Source organism: Elaeis guineensis, chromosome 13 (genome assembly GCF_000442705.2).
Source record: "Elaeis guineensis isolate ETL-2024a chromosome 13, EG11, whole genome shotgun sequence".
Lineage (NCBI taxonomy): Eukaryota > Viridiplantae > Streptophyta > Magnoliopsida > Arecales > Arecaceae > Elaeis > Elaeis guineensis.
The window spans coordinates 13030645-13052289 of NC_026005.2; the positions used below are offsets into that span (position 1 = coordinate 13030645).

The window sequence follows — 21645 nt, forward strand, 5'->3', positions numbered from 1 at the left end:
ATGTTACCTTGTTTTTTTTCTTTCCGTCACTGGTTGCCGTCGTCGGTCACCAGACCCGATCTCTCGACGTCGTCGGGGACTGTTCCACCGGTCGGAGTGGTGGTCAGTTGGGGGGGAGGCCCTTAGTTCGAGAACAAGAGGGAGGAAGGACCTCCCCTGTTCCGTGAAGAAGAGAACCACACAGTTCCTCTGCTCCCGTGAAAAGAAAAGAAAAAAGAAAAAGAAAAAGAAAAGAAAAAGAAAAAGAAAAAAAAATAATAAAAATATATGTGAGAGAAAGTTTCTCTCATCTCTCTCTCTTAAGTTTTTCTCTCTCTAGAATTGGACTTCCTCTCTCTACATTCTCTCTCCATTTTTTCTCTCTAAATTCTCTCTCTATTTTCTCTCTCTAGACTTTTTATCTCTTTTTATGGATTTTATTTCTCTAGGGTCATTCTCTCTCTCTGATTGCTTTATTGACCCTAGGATAAACTTGAGATGAAAATTTGATGATCTGAGACTGTTCAAAAATTTATGCAGTAGATTGGATCCCGATCCGATCCTTATTCGAAATTGATAACATCAATCATGGTTAATCCATATTGAGTCATCCTGATATGATCTTTGATGATCTCGATCATGATTGCTACTTTTGAAGGATACGAAGATTCTCTCCCCACTTTCTCTCTCTAAAATTTTTTCTCTCTTCATGAATTTTCTCTCTCTAGAAGTCTTATGGATCAGTGGAAGATCTAGATACTTAGACAAATCCTAATTTTGATTAATCCTGAAAGAGGTCATAGATTTGTGTTATTAGGATTGATTATCGGATAATTTTCTCTATATATGATTTTTATATTTGATCAGGGTTACGAAGAGATATGATTGTCTGCATAAGATGTCAAGTGGAATATTTTGTTAAAGAAATTCATAAATTAAAGAAGAACATTAATTTCTGTGCTTGGATCAGTCATCGATAAAGGTAAGAATCCCTGTACATGATCATCATTATATTTGTTATTTTACCATTAGTTTTATCTCATTGATTTTGCATCGTTGAATTTGAGATCGATGAATTTGTTATATCTGAGACACTGTTATTTATTTATGTGATTTTGAGCATGAGTATGTTATATCAATACATATGTATCAGCGATTGATGACATGATTATATGGGTATGACATATTTATTACACTGCAAAATTTGAATTGATTAATGAAGTCAAATATTATAATTTCATGAAAATAAAAAGAAAGAGAAATATTGTTTGGACTGACCTTGTCATGTGGAATAGCCTGCCAGGAGCTTATGCCTGGGATAGCCCCCACAGACTTATGTATGGAAGAATTTGATCCGAAAAAGATCATGAAGAATCTGATCCGAGAAAGATCATGAATGATTTGATCCGAGAAAGATCATGAATGCTTTGATCCGAGAAAAATCATGACCATTTTGATCCGAGAAAGATCATGAATATTTCGATCCGAGGAAGATCACAGAAATCGATCCGAATAAAAGATCGTCGCATGATCCTGGTAGTCCAAGCCAAAGCCAAAAAGAAAAGGATTAAAGACGATATGATAATAGAAGAAAATAGAAAGATAAGACATGAAACAATCGTTGAATAAAATTGTTTCACTTATTAACATATGATAATGCATCTCTTTTGATAAAACAGATAATCTATAAATGTTTGCAGTATTCTGGACAGTGAACATCGACTTTTATGTGTTATTGCTTATCTTTATTTTCAGATTATGTTATTATATTGGTGTGATATGAAAATTCTTACTGGACTGTAAAGCTCATACCCCTTCATCTTTCTTTTCTTCTCAGAGTTACAGGATGCTTATGATTGGCTATAGTTTGGATTTACGGGTGAGCAGAAGGATAAATAAGAGTGTCATAGTATCTGATCAGAGAATTGAAGAAATTTAAATTGTAATTATGCAAGGTTTTATGAATTATTGTTGAAATAAATTATTATGGTTGATAAGGTTGTAATGATTTAGTTTGGCCTTACATATTCTTTAGGACTTGCTCTAAGGAGTGTGCGGCCATCACGTATCCGATCTGGATGTTAGATTCGGGGTGTGACAAGTAATGACTATATTTACACTACGTTTAAAGTGACAAGGAAACAGAAAAAGAAAGGGAGCAAGGTTTGGTTATTTTTGAAGTGTCTTCAACACCAAATTTTTGTAATCGCTGTTACTAGGTATTAGATAATGTTGTTGGACAGACAGGAAGAGCAGAAAATTAATTTTAATCAAGAAAATTCAGCATCGCCGTAGCTTGCACTAAAATTTAAAGAATCAGTATAGATCTACAATCATGATAGGTTTCTTTAGTACATAAGTTCATCGACTATTAAGATGCAAATTAAAAGAGAATCACCTCGGAACCAATCCAACCAACAGATACAACAACAGCAACAATTAATGCATTTGTAAATTTCCTGTAGACATCTAGCTTGGCTGTCATCCGTTTTGTCTGTCACCAATCACACAAAGACCAACAGTTATATAATATTTGGAATTAAGTTCCAGCTATGCAAATGTAGGGACCATTTATACAGCAGAAGCTAAAAAGTAAATTTCTGTTGAAAACTCCTCTAGGATTAAGCAACTAGTATAGTAGCAAGAGGAAATCCATACCCGCAGTTTGCTAAGAATTTGGATAGAGAAATGAATATCCAAATACTATCAAGATTTGTCGATATTAATTCTTGGCCTAAGGAGGAACCACAGCCATCCAGCTATAATTAAAAGTAAACAAATACTATCTTGATGGTTGCCATGTGACCGGTGGACATTGGAGACGAGCTTTCAAGGCCTTCCACTCAAGACGCCATGCATTCCCTTATCCAGTTTGTTCTCTTCCTTCGCAAGATAGTATTAACTAACGAATAGCAACCACTTGGAATAGTCTAGAAACCATTTTAAAATCGCCACGCATCCTCTTTAGATTAAACAGAGTGAACCGAAGGAGTATTTTACCTTCGGATGGGTGTTTCTTGATGGTTGCCTTGGACCGGTGGACATGGAGACGAGCTTTCAAGGCCTTCCACGTCATAAAAGTTTTATCCATGCCATGACGGTTGTGTCCGTCACACAAGTCAACAGAAGTCAAGACGTCATGCCTTCCCTTATCTAGTTTGTTCTCTTCCTTCGCAGGATAGTATTAACTAACGAATAGCAACCACTTGGAATAGTCTAGAAACCATTTTAAAATCGCCACGCGTCCTCTTTAGATTAAACAGAGTGAACCGAAGGAGTATTTTACCTTCGGGTGGGTGTTTCTTTCTTCGGAAGCAAGATAATGGGGAGCTAAACGACGAATCCCGTCCGTTTATATAATGAATCCCTCTAAGCTTAACTTTTATCGTCTAAGACGCGATTGAGAGAAAGAGAGACAGCGGAAGTACATTGGGTGGAAGAGAATGGCAGCAGTTGGAGGTGAGGACAACGGCGCCAGTGATGGCGGCGAGTGCCACGATCTGAAGTCGATTCTTGCCGGCGATGAGAGGGATTTCCTTATCCATAACAATGGTGATCAGGTACTCCGACAATATCGATTTAGGATTAGATATTTTAAATCCTCCAAAAAAATTTCTTTCAAAAGGTTGATTTAGGATCTAATTCTTTGTTACGCTCCAAATCCGAGGCATAACACGGTCATACTACCGAGGGATGGATCCACGATAACACGAAGTCAAAATTCATTTCTTAAATATAATAACAAGTATATCATAAATCAATATAATAATAAAGTTTAATTCAAATATTTAATTAAACTAAAATTGGTTCAGAGCATCTAAATCTAAAGATGAAATAATCCAAGTCTTAAAATTCATAATGACTACAATCCATAAACATAAACTGAATTTCTAGTGCAAAATTTTCAAGCTTGCTTTGCTGATCCCCAAGCCTGGATTCTCTTTCCATCAGTCCTAGCCTTATTTCTCTATACATGAAAAAAAAAATAAAAAGAATATGAGCTACACCAGCTCAGTAAGTAGACTTCCGCTTCCTTACCGGATCAAGCATAAGTTTTCTATGATAATGCATCATTTAACAAATAATAATTATTGTAAAAATAAACATTTCATAGAGCATATAATAAACAAGTTATAAGCTCATCATGCATGCATAAATCATATATATTTCACAATTATGAATCGTAAATCATTTTCATCATGTATTCATGTCATGTTTCAAAACATTGCTCACAGACATTTATGCTAAGGTCATTATTATACCCGTGACAGGGTTATGTTTCTTGATCGATAGAGTTCTTAATTCATGTGCCAATTTTATACCCGCTGGCAGGGCCATATTTCATATGGATGTTAGCTTCGGATGTCGACCTTCCCGAAGAGATTCATTCATAGCTATCTGAGAGCCTTTGAAATCATTATATTTTTAAAGCATACATATACATAGATGGAAAAATAATGAAATTCATGCTTCATAATCATACTATTTTCATAAGACATATTCATGAAATCAATGCTTATAATAAAACATATTTTTTCATATCACATATGCCGATCCTTATTTTATAAAAAATTATGATTTCATCAATAGCAATTTTTTGCATAAAAACATGATCATTTAAAAAAATAAATAAGGAGCATACGATCTACTTACCTCGATCGTCTTGGACCTTTTAATCTTTCTTAAAAGAATCGGACAGTCCTATTTAAAATATTAAATCATCAATAAATTTTATTTCATATATTTAATAAAATTTCATAATATAAAGAAATGACCGATATTTGTATGCGCGCTCTAGCAATTTGACATACGTCCAGGGGAGGGTCTTGTCCAAGGAATAGGTGAACCGAGATCCCGTTAGTCTCCTTTTCATGGTCGAGATAGCCATGTCTTCATTGAGGTCCCGAACCTCAAGTATAGCCGTATTGAACCGAGCCACAAAGTATCGTAGAGTCTCATTTTCTCCCTGCTTGAGGGAGAAAAGACTGTCTGAGATTCGCGGCGGCTTTCGGCTGGTGCTGAAATGGGCCACGAAAGAATGTTCGAGCTGTCCGAAGGAGTGGATACTTCCCGAGCGGAGGTCGGAGTACCAGACCCTGGCAGCTCTGCGGAGTGTGGCGGGGAAGCCGATGCAAAGGAGGGCATCGGTTGCCCCTTGGATCGTCATGAGAGCCTTGTAGCTCTCTAGATGATCGACAGGGTCGGTGGAGCCATCGTAAGGCTCCACGTGTGGCATCTTGAACCGACTGGGGATCGGTTCGTCGAGTATGAATCGGGAGAGGGGTTGGGCGGTCTGGAAGTCGACGTCGTTCGAAGACTTCTGACCGTCCACCTGGAGCTGGGCGAGCCGACGGTCGATTTCTTCGAACCTACGCTCGTAGTCGTTTAACCGTCGGTGTTGAGAAACTCTAGGAGTCGATCCTCCCGATGAGTTTGAGAGTGAGGCGGACGGCGTCCGCAGCCGCTTCTCCCTCCTCGCTCGCTCCAGCTAGGAAGGGGAGGGACGTCGAGACCGGCGGGCGTCACACCGTGGCTGCCTCCCCCCTTCTCGGTGGGAGTAGCGAGACGGCTGCTCTTGAGGAGGAGATAGAAGTGGACGTGGGCATCGACGGCTGCTTCTGGATGGCATGGGATGCGCCACCGGTTGTTCTGCCGGCGGTCGCGGCAATTGAGTCGGTTGCTGCTGGAGATTTTTGATCGCATCCGTCAGAACGGTCATTTGCCGCACGATCGCCGCGATCTGTGCCTCCATGGTCACCGTCGGGTGCGGAGAGCTGGGCTCCGTCATGGAGGGTGAAGGAGAGGGCTCTTCCCGACGGGAAGAGTGCCTCGCCGATCCGGTAGCTCTCGATCGCTGAGCTCTGATTTTCGTCATCTCGAGAGGTCTCTGAAGCTCTAGGGAGCTTGCTATCTTACCTCTGTCGAGCGTACCCCTTCCTGGCGTGCCAAATCTGTTGCGGCCAATCCTCCGTCGCTCGATCGCCGAGGTCGCACACCTGCAAGAGGAGTCCTCACAGATCGGAGATGCCTCCGACGGGGACCCTCCAACGGTCAAGTCAGAGAGAGACTAGGCAACAGCAGAAAATCAGAGGCCCAGTCCAAGAGGGCTCGGGTAAGCTTGGGAGCTGGAGGGAGCGTCAGAGAGAGCTTACCAAGACTGTTGCCTTACTCCTTTTTATAGTAGAACGCGGTGTGGTCTCGCTATTAATGGTGCAGATAATTGGGGAGTTGTCAAATCGCCGTGGACTGTCAAATCACCGCGGGTTGTCAGAACGAACCCATGTCCTCGACAGGACAATGCCCCAGGATGACTGCACAGCATGTCCTTGACAAGACAACAGCCCATAGCGATCGTACGGCTCTTGGGCGGGTTGGCCGACCATACGTCGGTATTCGGCTGTCGGGACGTCGGGTGATGATCCGGAGACACCATCGGCCGGTATAATGCCTTGCTGAGGTCGGACGTCGACTGCCGCCTCCGACAGTGAGTCGGTGATTTGGGCTCCACCGCTCGACTGGTTGGGAACAGAATGGGTCTGCCCGATCGACACTCCTTCAGTCGGATAATGTCGGCAGCTACTATTGGCAGTCATCGGTCGATGCAGTCGGTAGAGTCGGGCGTCGGTCGGAGTCGTCTGTCGGGATCGTCCGTCGGAGTCGTCCGTCGGGGTCGTCCGTCGGTCGTTCGTCGGAGTCGTCCGTCGGTCGTCGGTCGGAGTCGTCCGTCGGAATCGTCCGTCGGGATCGTCCGTCGGAATCTTCCGTCGGGATCGTCCGTCGGAGTCGTCCGTCGGGGTCGTCCGTCGGTCGTCAGTCAAACCGATCCGAAAATAAGTCGGCGTATGGGGGTGAGTCGGTATATACCAACAGTTCTCATCTTCTTATTGATATTCATATTGATATAGGTTTGATTCTTTCTTACCTGCCCAAAGGTGGTAAAGAAAAGTTAACTTGAGATTGTGTGAGCCAGAGGTTGCATGAATCCATGCAAATAAATGAATGGCAAAATATGCCACAGCCTTAACCAAAATGCATTATTCTAATTTTCTAGGATGAGCTATTATGTCCTTTTTGACCATGATTCTTCTCATAAGAGCTATATCCTTGTAGTTTCAAACAGCATCCTATCATTCCCATCTTGAAAATTTTCGAGAAATACTCTACATTCAGAAATAGGGGTGAAAAGAAAAAAAAAGAAATGGGGTGAAACAAGCCAGGCGAAGCCTGGCTCTAGTTTGGCTTGTTTTATTTTCGCGTTGAGCTTGATCCAGCTCATTTAATCTCGAGCCAAACTTGAGTTGCTCATAAACAATTTGTTTAAGAAATTTGGTGAGAGTTTAATATTGTTTGAGGCTTTCATTTATATAATGTGGTAGCTAGAATAATCCCTATATCTTTATTTTATAAATTTTGTACATTCTATTCTACAAAATCTATATTAATTTATAAAACATAATTGTATGTTCTGTTTATGAGTATTTTGTGTTGATTCGTCCAAGCTTGAACAAGCTAAACCTAGCTCTAGCTTTGTTCGTTTCTTGACAAAGTGAGAGCCAAACTCTAGCAAAATACGTGCTAGTAATTTGTTCTTTTGCCAACTTTTACGCTGAAGGATTGTGGGATAGTATTAACTATATTTTTAAAATTTGAGCAAATGTTATTCATTAATTGATCCTGGTATAGCTCGAGTATCCTTGTTCATGCAGCCATTGGGCAATAGAATTTGAAATTTGTTCGGTAGCCAACTTTGCATTGATGAGGATTTCTTTTACCAGGAGCACTACCAATTCATATTTGACACCTTTTTTTGTCACAGGTTCCAGTGTCGGAGCTCATTGGGAAGAATATTCTCCTCTACTTCTCAGCACAGTGGTGCGGCCCCTGCCGCGCCTTCCTACCTAAACTCATAGAGGAATACAAGAAGATCAAGGACAAGGACAGCGCCTTTGAGGTGGTCTTCATCTCCAGTGATGAAGACCAGAATTCTTTTGAGGACTTCTTCTCAGGCATGCCTTGGCTGGCACTCCCCTTCGGGGATGTGCGAAAGAAGTCATTGAGCCGCCTTTTCAAAATACGCGGAATCCCTTCTCTTGTTGCCATTGGACCTACTGGAAAGACAGTCACTACGGATGCGAAACTCCTCTTGTTGATCCATGGAGCTGATGCCTATCCGTTCACAGAGGAGAGGATCAAGGAGTTGGTGGAGAACAAGGAGAAAACTGGTGAAGAGCAGGAAGAAACCAAGGAAGGATACGTATGTGATGGGGATGTTTGCCGCAAAGCCTAGAGCTGCTGATGTTTGTGATGAAGTAAGATGGCCATGCTTTGGCTTCCTTCTACTTGCATTGTGTGTGCTAGGTGTCTTTTATTTGGAATTTAATGTGAGGAATTTGTAACCAAGTCACGCAGGGACCAACTTCGTATGTTTGCAGTGTTTTCAGTGGAATAAGAAGACAATGATTATATGAAAATTGCAGTTTGGTTGGACCTTGGCTCTATTACTGGGTAATTCTATCTTTTGTAGATCTTTTTCATGGCTGGGGAATCTGAGGATTGTCCTTGATTGTGAAATATGAAGCAAGTTCAATTCCTACTAGCGACGTGCAATCCACCAATAAAGTATTATCGAACCTAATTAGTATTTAAGGTGAGGAGGCTGTAAGCTCTCTTTTTAACTCAGATGATGCAGTAGCCTCTTGTTTAAACTTCAACTGGCTCATTAGTTTACTGCCTATACTTCAGGGAGTAAAAAACACCTTCTGCATCATATATTACGCATGCAAAGTAATATTTATGTCGAGGAACGGACACAACCATAAAATCTTTGAATTTTCTATTTGATCAAAAACTTTTCAAAAACAGCACCAGCTAGATGAACTTGACAAAACAAGCTATGATGCCATATTCATCCATAAGCACAATGTCAAATACCATAGCAAGCGAAACACATTAAGTCTATCTGTTGCTGTGGTATAAATTCATTCCTCGAAATGAGCCGCACGACTTCATATGGCTCACTTATGAGATTGTTGTACGATCAAAGGGAGAAGGATAAAATAGAAAAGAGATTGGAAAAGAAGACACAACCGATGCTTATATCGTCATGCGGTAATTCCTTCAATAACTAAAATCAGCAGACTCTGTTTTCCCTCTGAAAGATCAAACACAACATGTCATCAATTTTGGCACTTGCTGATGGATGGCTAGGACCTGTTTAGGCTGCAGAAAATGCAAGTCAGAACGAACAAGTCTTTGCTACTCCCTTTTGTCTTCTTCAGTTTCTCCGTTTTGTGATGTGGCAGTATTGACTCCCAGAGGCATTTTGGCATCAGGTGACACAGAAAAGCTCCAGCTTTCTTTGGAAGTAAATGGTCCTGGCTTAATTAGTGAAAGGACATCCTCTCGGTCGAACTCCTCACTTCCATCATCAGAATAGGCATATCTGATTGCAAATATTGTCATAACATACATACAATGCATTGTTCAACTCAAGAATCTTCTTTTATTTTCATTCAGACATGCTGCCTAGTAGCTCATTTAAATAGCCTATAGCTTTCAAGCACATACAGCAAAACCAACCGATAACAACAGTGCTTGTCATATATGTATGATGCCAAAACAACTAATGAAATAATGGAAAGGGTCAGTCGTTTCTAACAGAAAAGCCTATGAGATTTAGGTATTTGGACATATTGTGTGGACCGACATGGAATGCAGAAAGAAAACTGAACATGCAAAGAAATGAAATCTAAAGGATTGAAGTTCTACCTCATTGAGTTCTGAGAGGGTGCCCAAAGAGCACAGATGACACACAGAAGAGAGAAGGAGAGGAACTGCCACAAGGCAGGAATGATCCACGCATTCTGCCACCGCTCATTGTACACATCAGTTGACTTGAAATATATCTGCATGGAGATATGAACTTTCTCCTTAGTTGCTTAAGATATAAAATATGTCAGAAATTAATTATCAGGAGAAATTTTAAAGATGGGAACTTCTACAATAACAGGTGTGAAGATATTATAGTTCTCAAGAATGTGGGAAAATGATGCAATTCAGAACAAGCATGCAGGTTCAGATATGACAAAAAAATTGGCTTTTTTAGAGTCACAACCTTGAAAGTGAAAATAAATAAATAAATAAATAAATAATTCCTAGTTTTGATGAAAGTAATGACTATATTTACACTACATTTAAAATGACAAGGAAACAGGAAAAGGAAGGGAGCAAGGTTTGGTTATTTTTGAAGTGTCTTCAACACCAAATTTTTGTAATCACTGTTACTAGGTATTAGATAATGTTGTTGGACAGACAGGAAGAGCAGAAAATTAATTTTAATCAAGAAAATTCAGCATCGCCGTAGCTTGCACTAAAATTTAAAAAATCAGTATAGATCTACAATCATGATAGGTTTCTTTAGGACATAAGTTCACCGACTATTAAGATGCAAATTAAAAGAGAATCACTTCATAACCAATCCAACCAACTGATACAACAACAGCAACAATTAATGCATTTGTAAATTTCCTGTAGACATCTAGCTTGGCTGTCATCCGTTTTGTCTGTCACCAATCACACAAAGACCAACAGTCATATAATATTTGGAATTAAGTTCCAGCTATGCAAATGTAGGGACCGTTTATACGGCAGAAGCCAAAAAGTAAATTTCTGTTGAAAACTTAAGCAACTAGTATAGTAGTACGAGGAAATCCATACCCGCAGTTTGCTAAGAGTTTTGGATAGAGAAATGAATATCCAAATACTATCAAGATTTGTCCATATTAATTCTTGGCCTAAGGAGGAACCACAGCCATCCATCTATAATTAAAAGTAAACAAATACTATCTTGATTTTTGCCCATGTGACCGGTGGACATTTGGAGACGAGCATTCAAGGCCTACCCCGTCATAAAAGTTTTATCCACGCCATGACGGTGGTCCTTCACACAAGCCAACAGAAGTCAAGACGCCATGCATTCCCTTATCCAGTTTGTTCTCTTCCTTCGCAGGATAGTATTAACTAACGAATAGCAACCACTTGGAATAGTCTAGAAACCATTTTAAAATCGCCACGCATCCTCTTTAGATTAAACAGAGTGAACCGAAGGAGTATTTTACCTTCGGGTGGGTGTTTCTTGATGGTTGCCTTGGACCGGTGGACATGGAGACGGGCTTTCAAGGCCTTTCACGTCATAAAAGTTTTATCCACGCCATGACGGTTGTGTCCTTCACACAAGTCAACAGAAGTCAAGACGCCATGCATTCCCTTATCTAGTTTGTTCTCTTCCTTCGCAGGATAGTATTAACTAACGAATAGCAACCACTTGGAATAGTCTAGAAACCATTTTAAAATCGCCACGCGTCCTCGTTAGATTAAACAGAGTGAACCGAAGGAGTATTTTACCTTCGGGTGGGTGTTTCTTTCCTCGGAAGCAAGATAATGGGGAGCTAAACGACGAATCCCGTCCGTTTATATAATGAATCCCTCTAAGCTTAACTTTCATCGTCTAAGACGCGATTGAGAGAAAGAGAGAGAGCGGAAGTACATTGGGTGGAAGAGAATGGCAGCAGTTGGAGGTGAGGACAACGGCGCCAGTGATGGCGGCGAGTGCCACGATCTCAAGTCGATTCTTGCCGGCGATGAGAGGGATTTCCTTATCCATAACAATGGTGATCAGGTACTCAGACAATATCGATTTAGGATTAGATATTTTAAATTCTTCAAAAAATTTCTTTCAAAAGGTTGATTTAGGATTCAATTCTTTGTTACGCTCCAAATCCGAGACATAACACAATCATGCTATCGACGGATGGACCCACGATAACACGAAGCCAAAATTCATCTTCTTAAATATAATAACAAGTGTATCACAAATAAATGTAATAATAAAGTTTAATTCAAATATTTAATTAAACCAAAATTGATTCAGAGCATCTAAATCCAAAGATGAAATAATTCAAGTCTTAAAATTCATAATGACTACAATCCATAAACATAAACTGAATTCGTAATGTAAAATTTTTAAGCTTGCTTTGCTGATCCTCAAGCCTAGATTCTCTTTCCATCAGTCCTAGTCTTATTTCTCTGTACATGAAAAAGAAAACAAAAAGAATATGAGCTACACCAGCTCAGTAAGTAGACTTCCGCTTCCTAACCAGATCAAGCACAAGTTTTCTATGATAATACATCATTTAACAAATAATAATTATTGTAAAAATAAACATTTCATAGAGTATATAATAAACAAGTTATAAGCTCATCATGCATGCATAAATCATATATATTTCACAATTATGAATCGTAAATCATTTTCATCATGTATTCATGTCATGTTTCAAAACATTGCTCACAGACATTTATGCTAAGGTCATTATTATACCCGTGACAGGGTTATGTTTCTTGATCGATAGAGTTCTTAATTCATGTGCCAATTTTATACCCGCTGGCAGGGCCATATTTCATATGGATGTTAGCTTCGGATGTCGACCTTCCCGAAGAGATTCATTCATAGCTATCTGAGAGCCTTTGAAATCATTATATTTTTAAAGCATACATATACATAGATGGAAAAATAATGAAATTCATGCTTCATAATCATACTATTTTCATAAGACATATTCATGAAATCAATGCTTATAATAAAACATATTTTTTCATATCACATATGCCGATCCTTATTTTATAAAAAATTATGATTTCATCAATAGCAATTTTTTGCATAAAAACATGATCATTTAAAAAAATAAATAAGGAGCATACGATCTACTTACCTCGATCGTCTTGGACCTTTTAATCTTTCTTAAAAGAATCGGACAGTCCTATTTAAAATATTAAATCATCAATAAATTTTATTTCATATATTTAATAAAATTTCATAATATAAAGAAATGACCGATATGATGATCAATCTAATAAATCTCTCCCTTCGACTTTAAACCGATTTAAGGTCATAGGTCCGTAGGAGTGGAGAAGGTGGCCTAATAGGGGATTCATAGGACTTCTTAGAGAGAGAAAATTTTTAGAGAGAGAAAGTAGAGAGAGAAAGAGTCCAATTCTAGAGAGAGAAAGACTTTAAAGAGGGATGAGAGAAACTTTCTTTCATGTGTTTTATTATTATTATTATTATTATTATTATTATTATTATTATTATTATTATTATTATTATATAAATATATATATTTTTTTTCTTTATTATTATTATTATTATTATTATTATATAAATATATATTTTTATTTTTTTTCTTTTCTCTTTTTCTTTTCTTTTCTTTTTCCTTTTCTTTTCTTTTTTTTCCTTTTCTTTTCTTTTTTCCTTTTCTTCCCATGGCCTTCTTTGGCCGAAACAAGGGACCTAGAGGTCCCCGTACCCTTTGATCGACTGTTCGTAGCCACCCCCGATCACGACGGTGGTCGGCGGCGAGGGGAGAGCTTTTCGAATTTGGAGGGGTCAAGGCCGGCGGTTGGTGGTGACCGTCGATGTCGGAAAATCACGGAAAAGAAGAGGCCGAATAGGGATTTTCTTTTCCGACAAAATCCGGCGACACCTATTACCGGCAATCGTGCCCACAGGCACGGGAAAGAAGGGAGAGAAGAGAGGAAAAGGAAGGAGGCCTTACCACAGCCTCCGATGACCCCCACCGGCGTGAAATCGCGGCGAGCACGAGTCGAGGGGCCGCGGCTTCAATCGGGAAAATCGGAGAGAAACTCCGGCGATCGTCAGTGACTGATGGGTCTACTCTTAGAGGAGAGGAGGGGGGTTCTTATAGAGCTCGTCCTAGGGTCTTTTAATGGTCCTAGGACTCTGATTCCTGATCGAAACCGGGGGAGAGGAAGACTCCGATCGGGAGTCTTCCTCCCTGTTTTTTTTTTTTTTTTAATGGGCTTAGTGGGCTTTTGGCCCATCGGACCGGGTTATCACATTCTTTATCTTCAAAAAAAAAAAAAAATTAGGATCTAATTCTATTTCCTGTCTTTTTTTTTTTTTTTTTTTCTCATGACGATGTGATAATGTGATAATCCGACAAACCATGAAAAACACATAATTCCAGCAAGCATTTTACTTGGTTATATTTGAAGTTGTCTAATTGACATAAGTAACACTAAATGCTTAAGATACAACGCCATGCTATACCTCCACGAAGTGTACATTAACTACGAATCCACAGGCACTTGCAAAAAAACTTTTAAGTTCAGATAATTATTGAGTGTTTTATTTGCTACTGCTATCTTTCTAGAAATTGTTCTTCTAATATGGTAAGAAATTTGGAGTTGAATTCTTCAGGTGAAGATCGCAAATCTTGAAGGGAAAACTATCGGTCTCTACTTCTCAGCCTCTTGGTGCCGACCTTGTAGGCGCTTCACCCCACAGCTGATTGAAACCTATGGTGAGCTCTCCTCAGAGGGGAAGGGCCTTGAGGTTGTCTTCGTGTCAGGTGACAGGGATGAGGATTCATTTAATGGTTACTTCTCAAAGATGCCATGGCTAGCCATTCCATTCTCTGACTCTAAGGCCCGCGATCAACTTAAAAAGCTTTTTAAGTTGAGGGGCATACCCCACCTTGTCATCCTTGATGCAAGAGGGGAGGTAGTTAATGAAGAGGGTGTCGAGGCCGTGAGAGACTACGGTTCTGGGGCGTATCCCTTCACTCTTGAGAAGATCAACAAGCTGAAGGAGGACGAAGAGGCTGCTAAAAGGGAGCAAACTCTTCAGACCGTGCTGGTTTCGCCATCCCGCGACTACTTGATTTCGAACAATGGAAATAAGGTTATCTCCATCTTTTTACTGTGGTTTTGTTATATAACTTTATTGCAGCTGGTAACCGTTAGTGCACGGTTTTTTTTTTTTTTTAATTTTATTTTTGTTCTCTTAATTATATCAATTTACCAACAGGTATCTGTGTCAGAGCTTGAAGGAAAGATAGTATGCCTGTACTTCACAGTTAATGGTTTCGACCCATGCGACGAGTTCACAGTGGTGCTTGCAAAAATATATAAAACTCTGAAGGAAAGGGGAGAGAGCTTTGAAGTTGTGTTGGTGTCCTTGGATGATGAAGAGTCATCATTCAAAGAAGGCTTTGCGAGCATGCCATGGCTTGCTATCCCTTTCGAGGACAAGAGCCGCGAGAGGCTTGTTCACTACTTCGAATTCGAGACACCACCAACTTTGGTTGTTCTTGGCCCTGACGGGAAGACTTTGCATACAAATATTGCTGAGCTTGTGGAAGAGCACGGGGAGGAAGCGTGGGAGGGATTCCCGTTTTCTCAGGACAAACTGGATCTGCTTGCAGAGAAAGCAAAAGCAAAATTGGAAGCACAGACACTGGAGTCCCTTCTGGTTTCTGGGGAGATAGATTTTGTCATTGGCAAGGATGGTGTCAAGGTAAAGATTTTATTCAATGAGCATGCAATTAATAGCTTGGGTTAGTTCTCATCTTCTTATTGAAATTCATATTGATATAGGTTTGATTCTTTCTTACCTGCCCAAAGGTGGTAAAGAAAAGTTAACTTGAGATTGTGTGAGCCAGAGGTTGCATGAATCCATTCAAATAAATGAATGGCAAAATATGCCACAACCTTAACCAAAATGCATTATTCTAATTTTCTACGATGACCTATTATGTCCTTTTTGACCATGATTCTTCTCATAAGAGCTATATCCTTGTAGTTTCAAACAGCATCCTATCATTCCCATCTTGAAAATTTTCGAGAAATACTCTACATTCAGAAATAGGGGTGAAAAGAAAAAAAAAGAAATGGGGTGAAACAAGCCAAGCGAAGCCTGGCTCTAGTTTGGCTTGTTTTATATTCGCGTTGAGCTTGATCTAGCTCATTTAATCTCGAGCCAAGCTTGAGTTGCTCATAAACAATTTGTTTAAGAAATTTGGTGAGAGTTTAATATTGTTTGAGGCTTTCATTTATATAATGTGGCAGCTAGAATAATCCCTATATCTTTATTTTATAAATTTTGTACATTCTATTCTACAAAATCTATATTAATTTATAAAACATAATTGTATGTTCTGTTTATGAGTATTTTGTGTTGATTCGTCCAGGCTTGAACAAGCTAAACCTAGCTCTAGCTTTGTTCGTTTCTTGACAAAGTGAGAGCCAAGCTCTAGCAAAATACGTGCTAGTAATTTGTTCTTTTGCCAACCTTACGCTAAAGGATCGCAGGCTAGTATTAACTATATTGTTTAAATTTGAGAAATGCTATTCATTAATTGATCTTGGTATAGCTTGAGTATCCTTGTTCATGCAGCCATTAGGCAATAGAATTTGAAATTTGTTCAGTAGCCAACTTTGCACTGATGAGGATTTCATGTACAATGAACACTGCCGATTCATATTTGACCCATTTCTTTTCACAGGTTCCAGTATCGGAGCTCAATGGGAAGACAATTCTCCTCTACTTCTCAGCACGGTGGTGCGGCCCCTGCCGCGCCTTCCTACCTAAACTCATAGAGGAATACAAGAAGATCAAGGACAAGGACAGCGCCTTTGAGGTGGTCTTCATCTCCGATGATGAAGACCAAAATTCTTTTGAGGACTTCTTCTCGGGCATGCCTTGGCTGGCACTCCCCTTCGGGGATGTGCGAAAGAAGTCATTGAACCGCCTTTTCAAAATACGCGGAATCCCTTCTCTTGTTGCCATTGGACCTACTGGAAAGACAGTCACTACGGATGCGAAACTCCTCTTGTTGATCCATGGAGCTGATGCCTATCCGTTCACAGAGGAGAGGATCAAGGAGTTAGTGGAGAACAAGGAGAAAACTGGTGAAGAGCAGGAAGAGACCAAGGAAGGATACGTATGTGATGGGGATGTTTGCCGCAAAGCCTAGAGCTGCTGATGTTTGTGATGAAGTAAGATGGCCATGCTTTGGCTTCCTTCTACTTGCATTGTGTGTGCTAGGTGTCTTTTATTTGGGATTTAATGTGAGGAATTTGTAACCAAGTCACGCAGGGACCAACTTCGTATGTTTGCAGTGTTTTCAGTGGAATAAGAAGACAATGATCATATGAAAATTGCAGTTTGGTTGGACCTTGGCTCTATTACTTGGTAATTCTATCTTTTGTAGATCTTTTTCATGGCTGGGGAATCTGAGGATTGTCCTTGATTGTGAAATATGAAGCAAGTTCAATTCCTACTAGCGACGTCCAATCCACCAATAAAGTATTATCGAACCTAATTAGTATTTAAGCTGTTGAGGCTGTAAGCTCTCTTTTTAACTCAGATGATGCGGTAGCATCTTGTTTAAACTTCAACTGGCTCATTAGTTTACTGCCTATACTTCAGGGAGTAATAAACACCTTCTGCATCATATATTACGCATGCAAAGTAATATTTATGTCAGGGAACGGACACAACCATAAAATCTTTGAATTTTCTATTTGATCAAAAACAGCACCAGCTAGATGAACTTGACAAAACAAGCTGTGATGCCATATCCAACCATGAGCACAATGTCAAATACCATAGAAAGCGAAACACATTAAGTCTATCTGTTGCTGTGGTATAAATTCATTCCTTGAAATGAGCCACATGACTTCATATGGATCACTTATGAGATTGTTGTACAATCAAAGGGAGAAGGATAAAATAGAAAAGAGATTGGAAAAGAAGACACAACCGGTGCTTATATCGTCATGCGGTAATTCCTTCAATAACTAAAATCAGCAGACTCTGTTTTCCCTCTGAAAGATCAAACACAACATGTCATCAATTTTGGCACTTGCTGATGGATGGCTAGGACCTGTTTAGGCTGCAGATAATGCAAGTCAGAACGAACAAGTCTTTGCTACTCCCTTTTGTCTTCTTCAGTATCTCCGTTTTGTGATGAGGCAGTATTGACTCCCAGAGGCATTTTGGCATCAGGTGACACAGAAAAGCTCCAGCTTTCTTTGGAAGTAAATGGTCCTGGCTTAATTAGTGAAAGGACATCCTCTCGGTCGAACTCCTCACTTCCATCATCGGAATAGGCATATCTGATTACAAATATTGTCATAACATACAATGCATTGTTCAACTCAAGAATCTTCTTTTATTTTCATTCAGACATGCTGCCTCATTTAAATAGCCTATAGCTTTCAAGCACATACAGCAAAACCAACCGATAACAACAGTGCTTATCATATATGCATGATGCCAAAACAACTAATGAAATAATGGAAAGGGTCAGTCGTTTCTAACAGAAAAGCCTATGAGATTTAGGTATTTGGACATATTGTGTGGACCGACATGGAATGCAGAAAGAAAACTGAACATGCAAAGAAATGAAATCTAAAGGATTGAAGTTCTACCTCATTGAGTTCTGAGAAGGTGCCCAAAGAGCACAGATGACACAGAGAAGAGAGAAGGAGAGGAACTGCCACAAGGCAGGAATGATCCACGCATTCTGCCACTGCTCATTGTACACATCAGTTGACTTGAAATATATCTGCATGGAGATATGAACTTTCTCCTTAGTTACTTAAGATATAAAATATGTCAGAAATTAATTATCAGGAGAAATTTTAAAGATGGAAACTTCTACAATAACAGGTGTGAAGATATTATAGTTCTCAAGAATGTGGGAAAATGATGCAATTCAGAACAAGCATGCAGGTTCAGATATGACAAAAAAATTGGCTTTTTCAGAGTCACAACCTTGGAAGTGAAAATAAATAAATAAATAAATCCTAGTTTTGATGAAAGTAATGACTATATTTACACTACGTTTAAAGTGACAAGGAAACAGGAAAAGGAAGGGAGCAAGGTTTGGTTATTTTTGAAGTGTCTTCAACACCAAATTTTTGTAATCGCCGTTACTAGGTATTAGATAATGTTGTTGGACAGACAGGAAGAGCAGAAAATTAATTTTAATCAAGAAAATTCAGCATCGCCGTAGCTTGCACTAAAATTTAAAAAATCGGTATAGATCTACAATCATGATAGGTTTCTTTAGTACATAAGTTCATCGACTATTAAGATGCAAATTAAAAGAGAATCACCTCATAACCAATCCAACCAACAGATACGACAACAGCAACAATTAACGCATTTGTAAATTTCCTGTAGACATCTAGCTTGGCTGTCATCCGTTTTGTCTGTCACCAATCACATAAAGACCAACAGTTATATAATATTTGGAATTAAGTTCCAGCTATGCAAATGTAGGGACCGTTTATACAGCAGAATCTAAAAAGTAAATTTCTGTTGAAAACTCCTCTAGGAATAAGCAACTAGTATAGTAGTAAGAGGAAATCCATACCCGCAGTTTGCTAAGAGTTTTGGATAGAGAAATGAATATCCAAATTATGAAGAATGCATCCAAGATTGCCACTGGGAGAACCAAGAACAATCTTGCCTTTCCACTAAGATCGCTTACAGCACCAACATTTTCCACCAATTCAAGAACCTCTGATGCAAGTAAAAATGTTCCTCCAAGCAGTGCAACCTTAGAAGTGAGTCCACCCAGAGTAGGCCTCACAACACCAAATCCCATGGAGACAACAAGGATCAACACACGCGAGACTGTTCGTTTAACAGTACCGAATGTTACTGCCCAGAATGTAATTCCCTTTGGTCGGATTCCAGTTTCATTAAATTCAGCATATTCAAAATACCATAATGCCATTTCAAGCATCCCCAAAGCAATGACTAGTGTTATGCAGTTCTGAAGTGGCATAACCTCTCTCCAAAACTTTGCATATTGAGAGAACCAGTACACGCCAAGAACTACAAAGGCAAGAGACATGAATCCATAGAATTTCATGAGAGGAGCCATCCTTCCTGGTAGATAACCAGTAGGGTTCTTCCATATGGTCTTCCCCTCTATTACGAGTCCATCAAGTGCAGGATCACAGTAAATGAAATAGAGGTTATACATCCCAGTTTTTGTGATCTGTATGGTTTGCGGTGGTAGTGTTGCCTCAAGATCGCCATCCTTAAAGGAAACAGTAAATACTTGTGGCCAACCAGGGCTGTGGGTAGAGAGACGGTAGATGACTGTGCCTTCCGTACAGGCACCTATTTTTGCTAGATCAGGTGTGCAGCAAATGGCTCTTTGACCACCATAGGCCGAGCCACCAATTGCCTCTCGATCTTGTACCTCAAAAACAATGGCTTTGACTGTCCAAGGGCTTTCATGTTTCTCCTTTGCAGCAGCTTTCTTTGGTATTCTGAAAGTGATCTGTTCGAATCTGATTTCATGAAGAAAAGTGGAAATCAAAAACAAAAGAATGACAGAATTATCTTCTATAAGAATCATTGCTCATAGTCACAACTCTATAAGCAAATCTGTACAAATTCACTATTCTTCTTTACCATTCGTATTTTTATGCTTAAATAAAAACTGATTATTTGCATGTTTATCCAATGAAGAAAATGTACCTTAAATCATACGAATTCTTGACATCTTCTTCATTTTGTTGGTATTTAAATGCACTATTATGCCATACTAGGATAACATATCCGAAGTGTCTGATTGTATTTAGTGGACTTGTATCCTAGGTGGTGATACCAGTCATTAGATGGGATCAGATTCACCCTCAACTAGAATTAAATTAAAAGTTGATTTGCAGTATGGACATCTTACAGGGACTACACACTCTAAAACAACCCCATTGTACTCATTCAATTTCACACGCCATCTCCTATAATTGGCCAGACTAAATGCTGCCAACTATTTTTCAATTAGAGATGTGAGTGAATGCCCAACCATGTTACCCAGCTATACCTTTCCACCCTACAGAAATAGGTGACCGACAGGCTGAAGATGACAGAAAAAAAAATTCACTGTTGTCGCCTGCAATGGGTGATCAACCTCTTTCCATGGTTGATGTGCTGGAAAGTTAAAAAGCTAAATGACCCAACCCAGACCTAAAACACCCCGACGATCACAAATTCCAGCAACCAGGTTAGCAAAATGTGGCCTTTGATGAATCATTTCATTCCAATTGCCTGTTCAATAGCTAAATGCTAACAAAGCTCCCATCTTTATCCAAATTCTTCCCTCTTTCCACATTCGACAATCATAATACATGGAAAGTTCAGCACAAAATTAAAGAAGAACCCATTTAATGCAGCTCTGCCTTCAGATCCAAGTACGGAAGATCGAAATAACGAGATAGAGCGAGAGAGATTACCGGATGAAGGAGGCGCCGTAGGAGGCCGAAGAGTTGGCGGAGGGGAGGGAGGCGTAGAGGCCCTCGCTGCCGCCGTGAAGGATAAAGGCATTGCCCTGGCTTCTGAACCCCTCCCCTTTGTAGTCGTGGACCGACGCCTCAACACCGCACCAGCCAGAGACTACCAGAACAAACAGGAGAACAGTAGGAGGCGGTAACGCGCGCGAGAGGAACGGACTGGTCCTCGCCATTAGAGCACCAAAGAGAGCTACGACCTCTCGCTCTCTTGGAGAGCCGGATCTAGTGTATAGCCCGGTGAGAGTGAGGTCGAGAGGATTCTGACCAAAGTTTTGCTTTTCTTTATAAGACGTAAAAGAGTATGAAACTGCGGGTGCGGCCGGGTTGGCGTCCTAACACGGCGTTTTAGACGGGGAGGGAGGGGTCGGGACGCGTGACGACGGCTGGAACCACGTGCCCCTTCCTCTCCCTCCGCCGGGTACCAAGCGCTCCAGGATCTCACCTCCTAAAGCCGGCTCTCGAGTCTTGTCCTCTTCTTTCAAAAACGGT

General features: G+C 40.0%; 3 protein-coding genes across 3 annotated transcripts; 2 read left to right on the forward strand and 1 right to left on the reverse strand.

Moving 5' to 3' along the window:
* Positions 1 to 3370: 3370 nt before the first annotated feature.
* LOC109506533 (probable nucleoredoxin 1-2) lies at positions 3371 to 8450 on the forward strand. Its single transcript, XM_073248011.1, has 2 exons — positions 3371 to 3539; positions 7796 to 8450. Exons 1-2 carry the CDS (start codon positions 3423 to 3425, stop codon positions 8264 to 8266), a joined length of 588 nt encoding a protein of 195 aa, XP_073104112.1. The 5' UTR covers positions 3371 to 3422; the 3' UTR covers positions 8267 to 8450.
* A 3011-nt stretch (positions 8451 to 11461) lies between these two features.
* On the forward strand, positions 11462 to 16998 carry LOC140853392 (probable nucleoredoxin 1-2). Its single transcript, XM_073248010.1, has 4 exons — positions 11462 to 11656; positions 14258 to 14740; positions 14867 to 15355; positions 16344 to 16998. Exons 1-4 carry the CDS (start codon positions 11540 to 11542, stop codon positions 16812 to 16814), a joined length of 1560 nt encoding a protein of 519 aa, XP_073104111.1. The 5' UTR covers positions 11462 to 11539; the 3' UTR covers positions 16815 to 16998.
* Positions 16999 to 17465: 467 nt separating this feature from the next.
* On the reverse strand, positions 17466 to 21586 carry LOC105056706 (uncharacterized). The gene is made up of 5 exons (XM_073248008.1): positions 21100 to 21586; positions 19224 to 20154; positions 18964 to 19059; positions 18274 to 18410; positions 17466 to 17958 (listed from the first exon to the last, which is right to left on the reverse strand). The coding sequence occupies exons 1-5, from the start codon at positions 21327 to 21329 to the stop codon at positions 17772 to 17774; spliced, it is 1581 nt and encodes a 526-aa protein (XP_073104109.1). The 5' UTR covers positions 21330 to 21586; the 3' UTR covers positions 17466 to 17771.
* Positions 21587 to 21645: the final 59 nt, after the last annotated feature.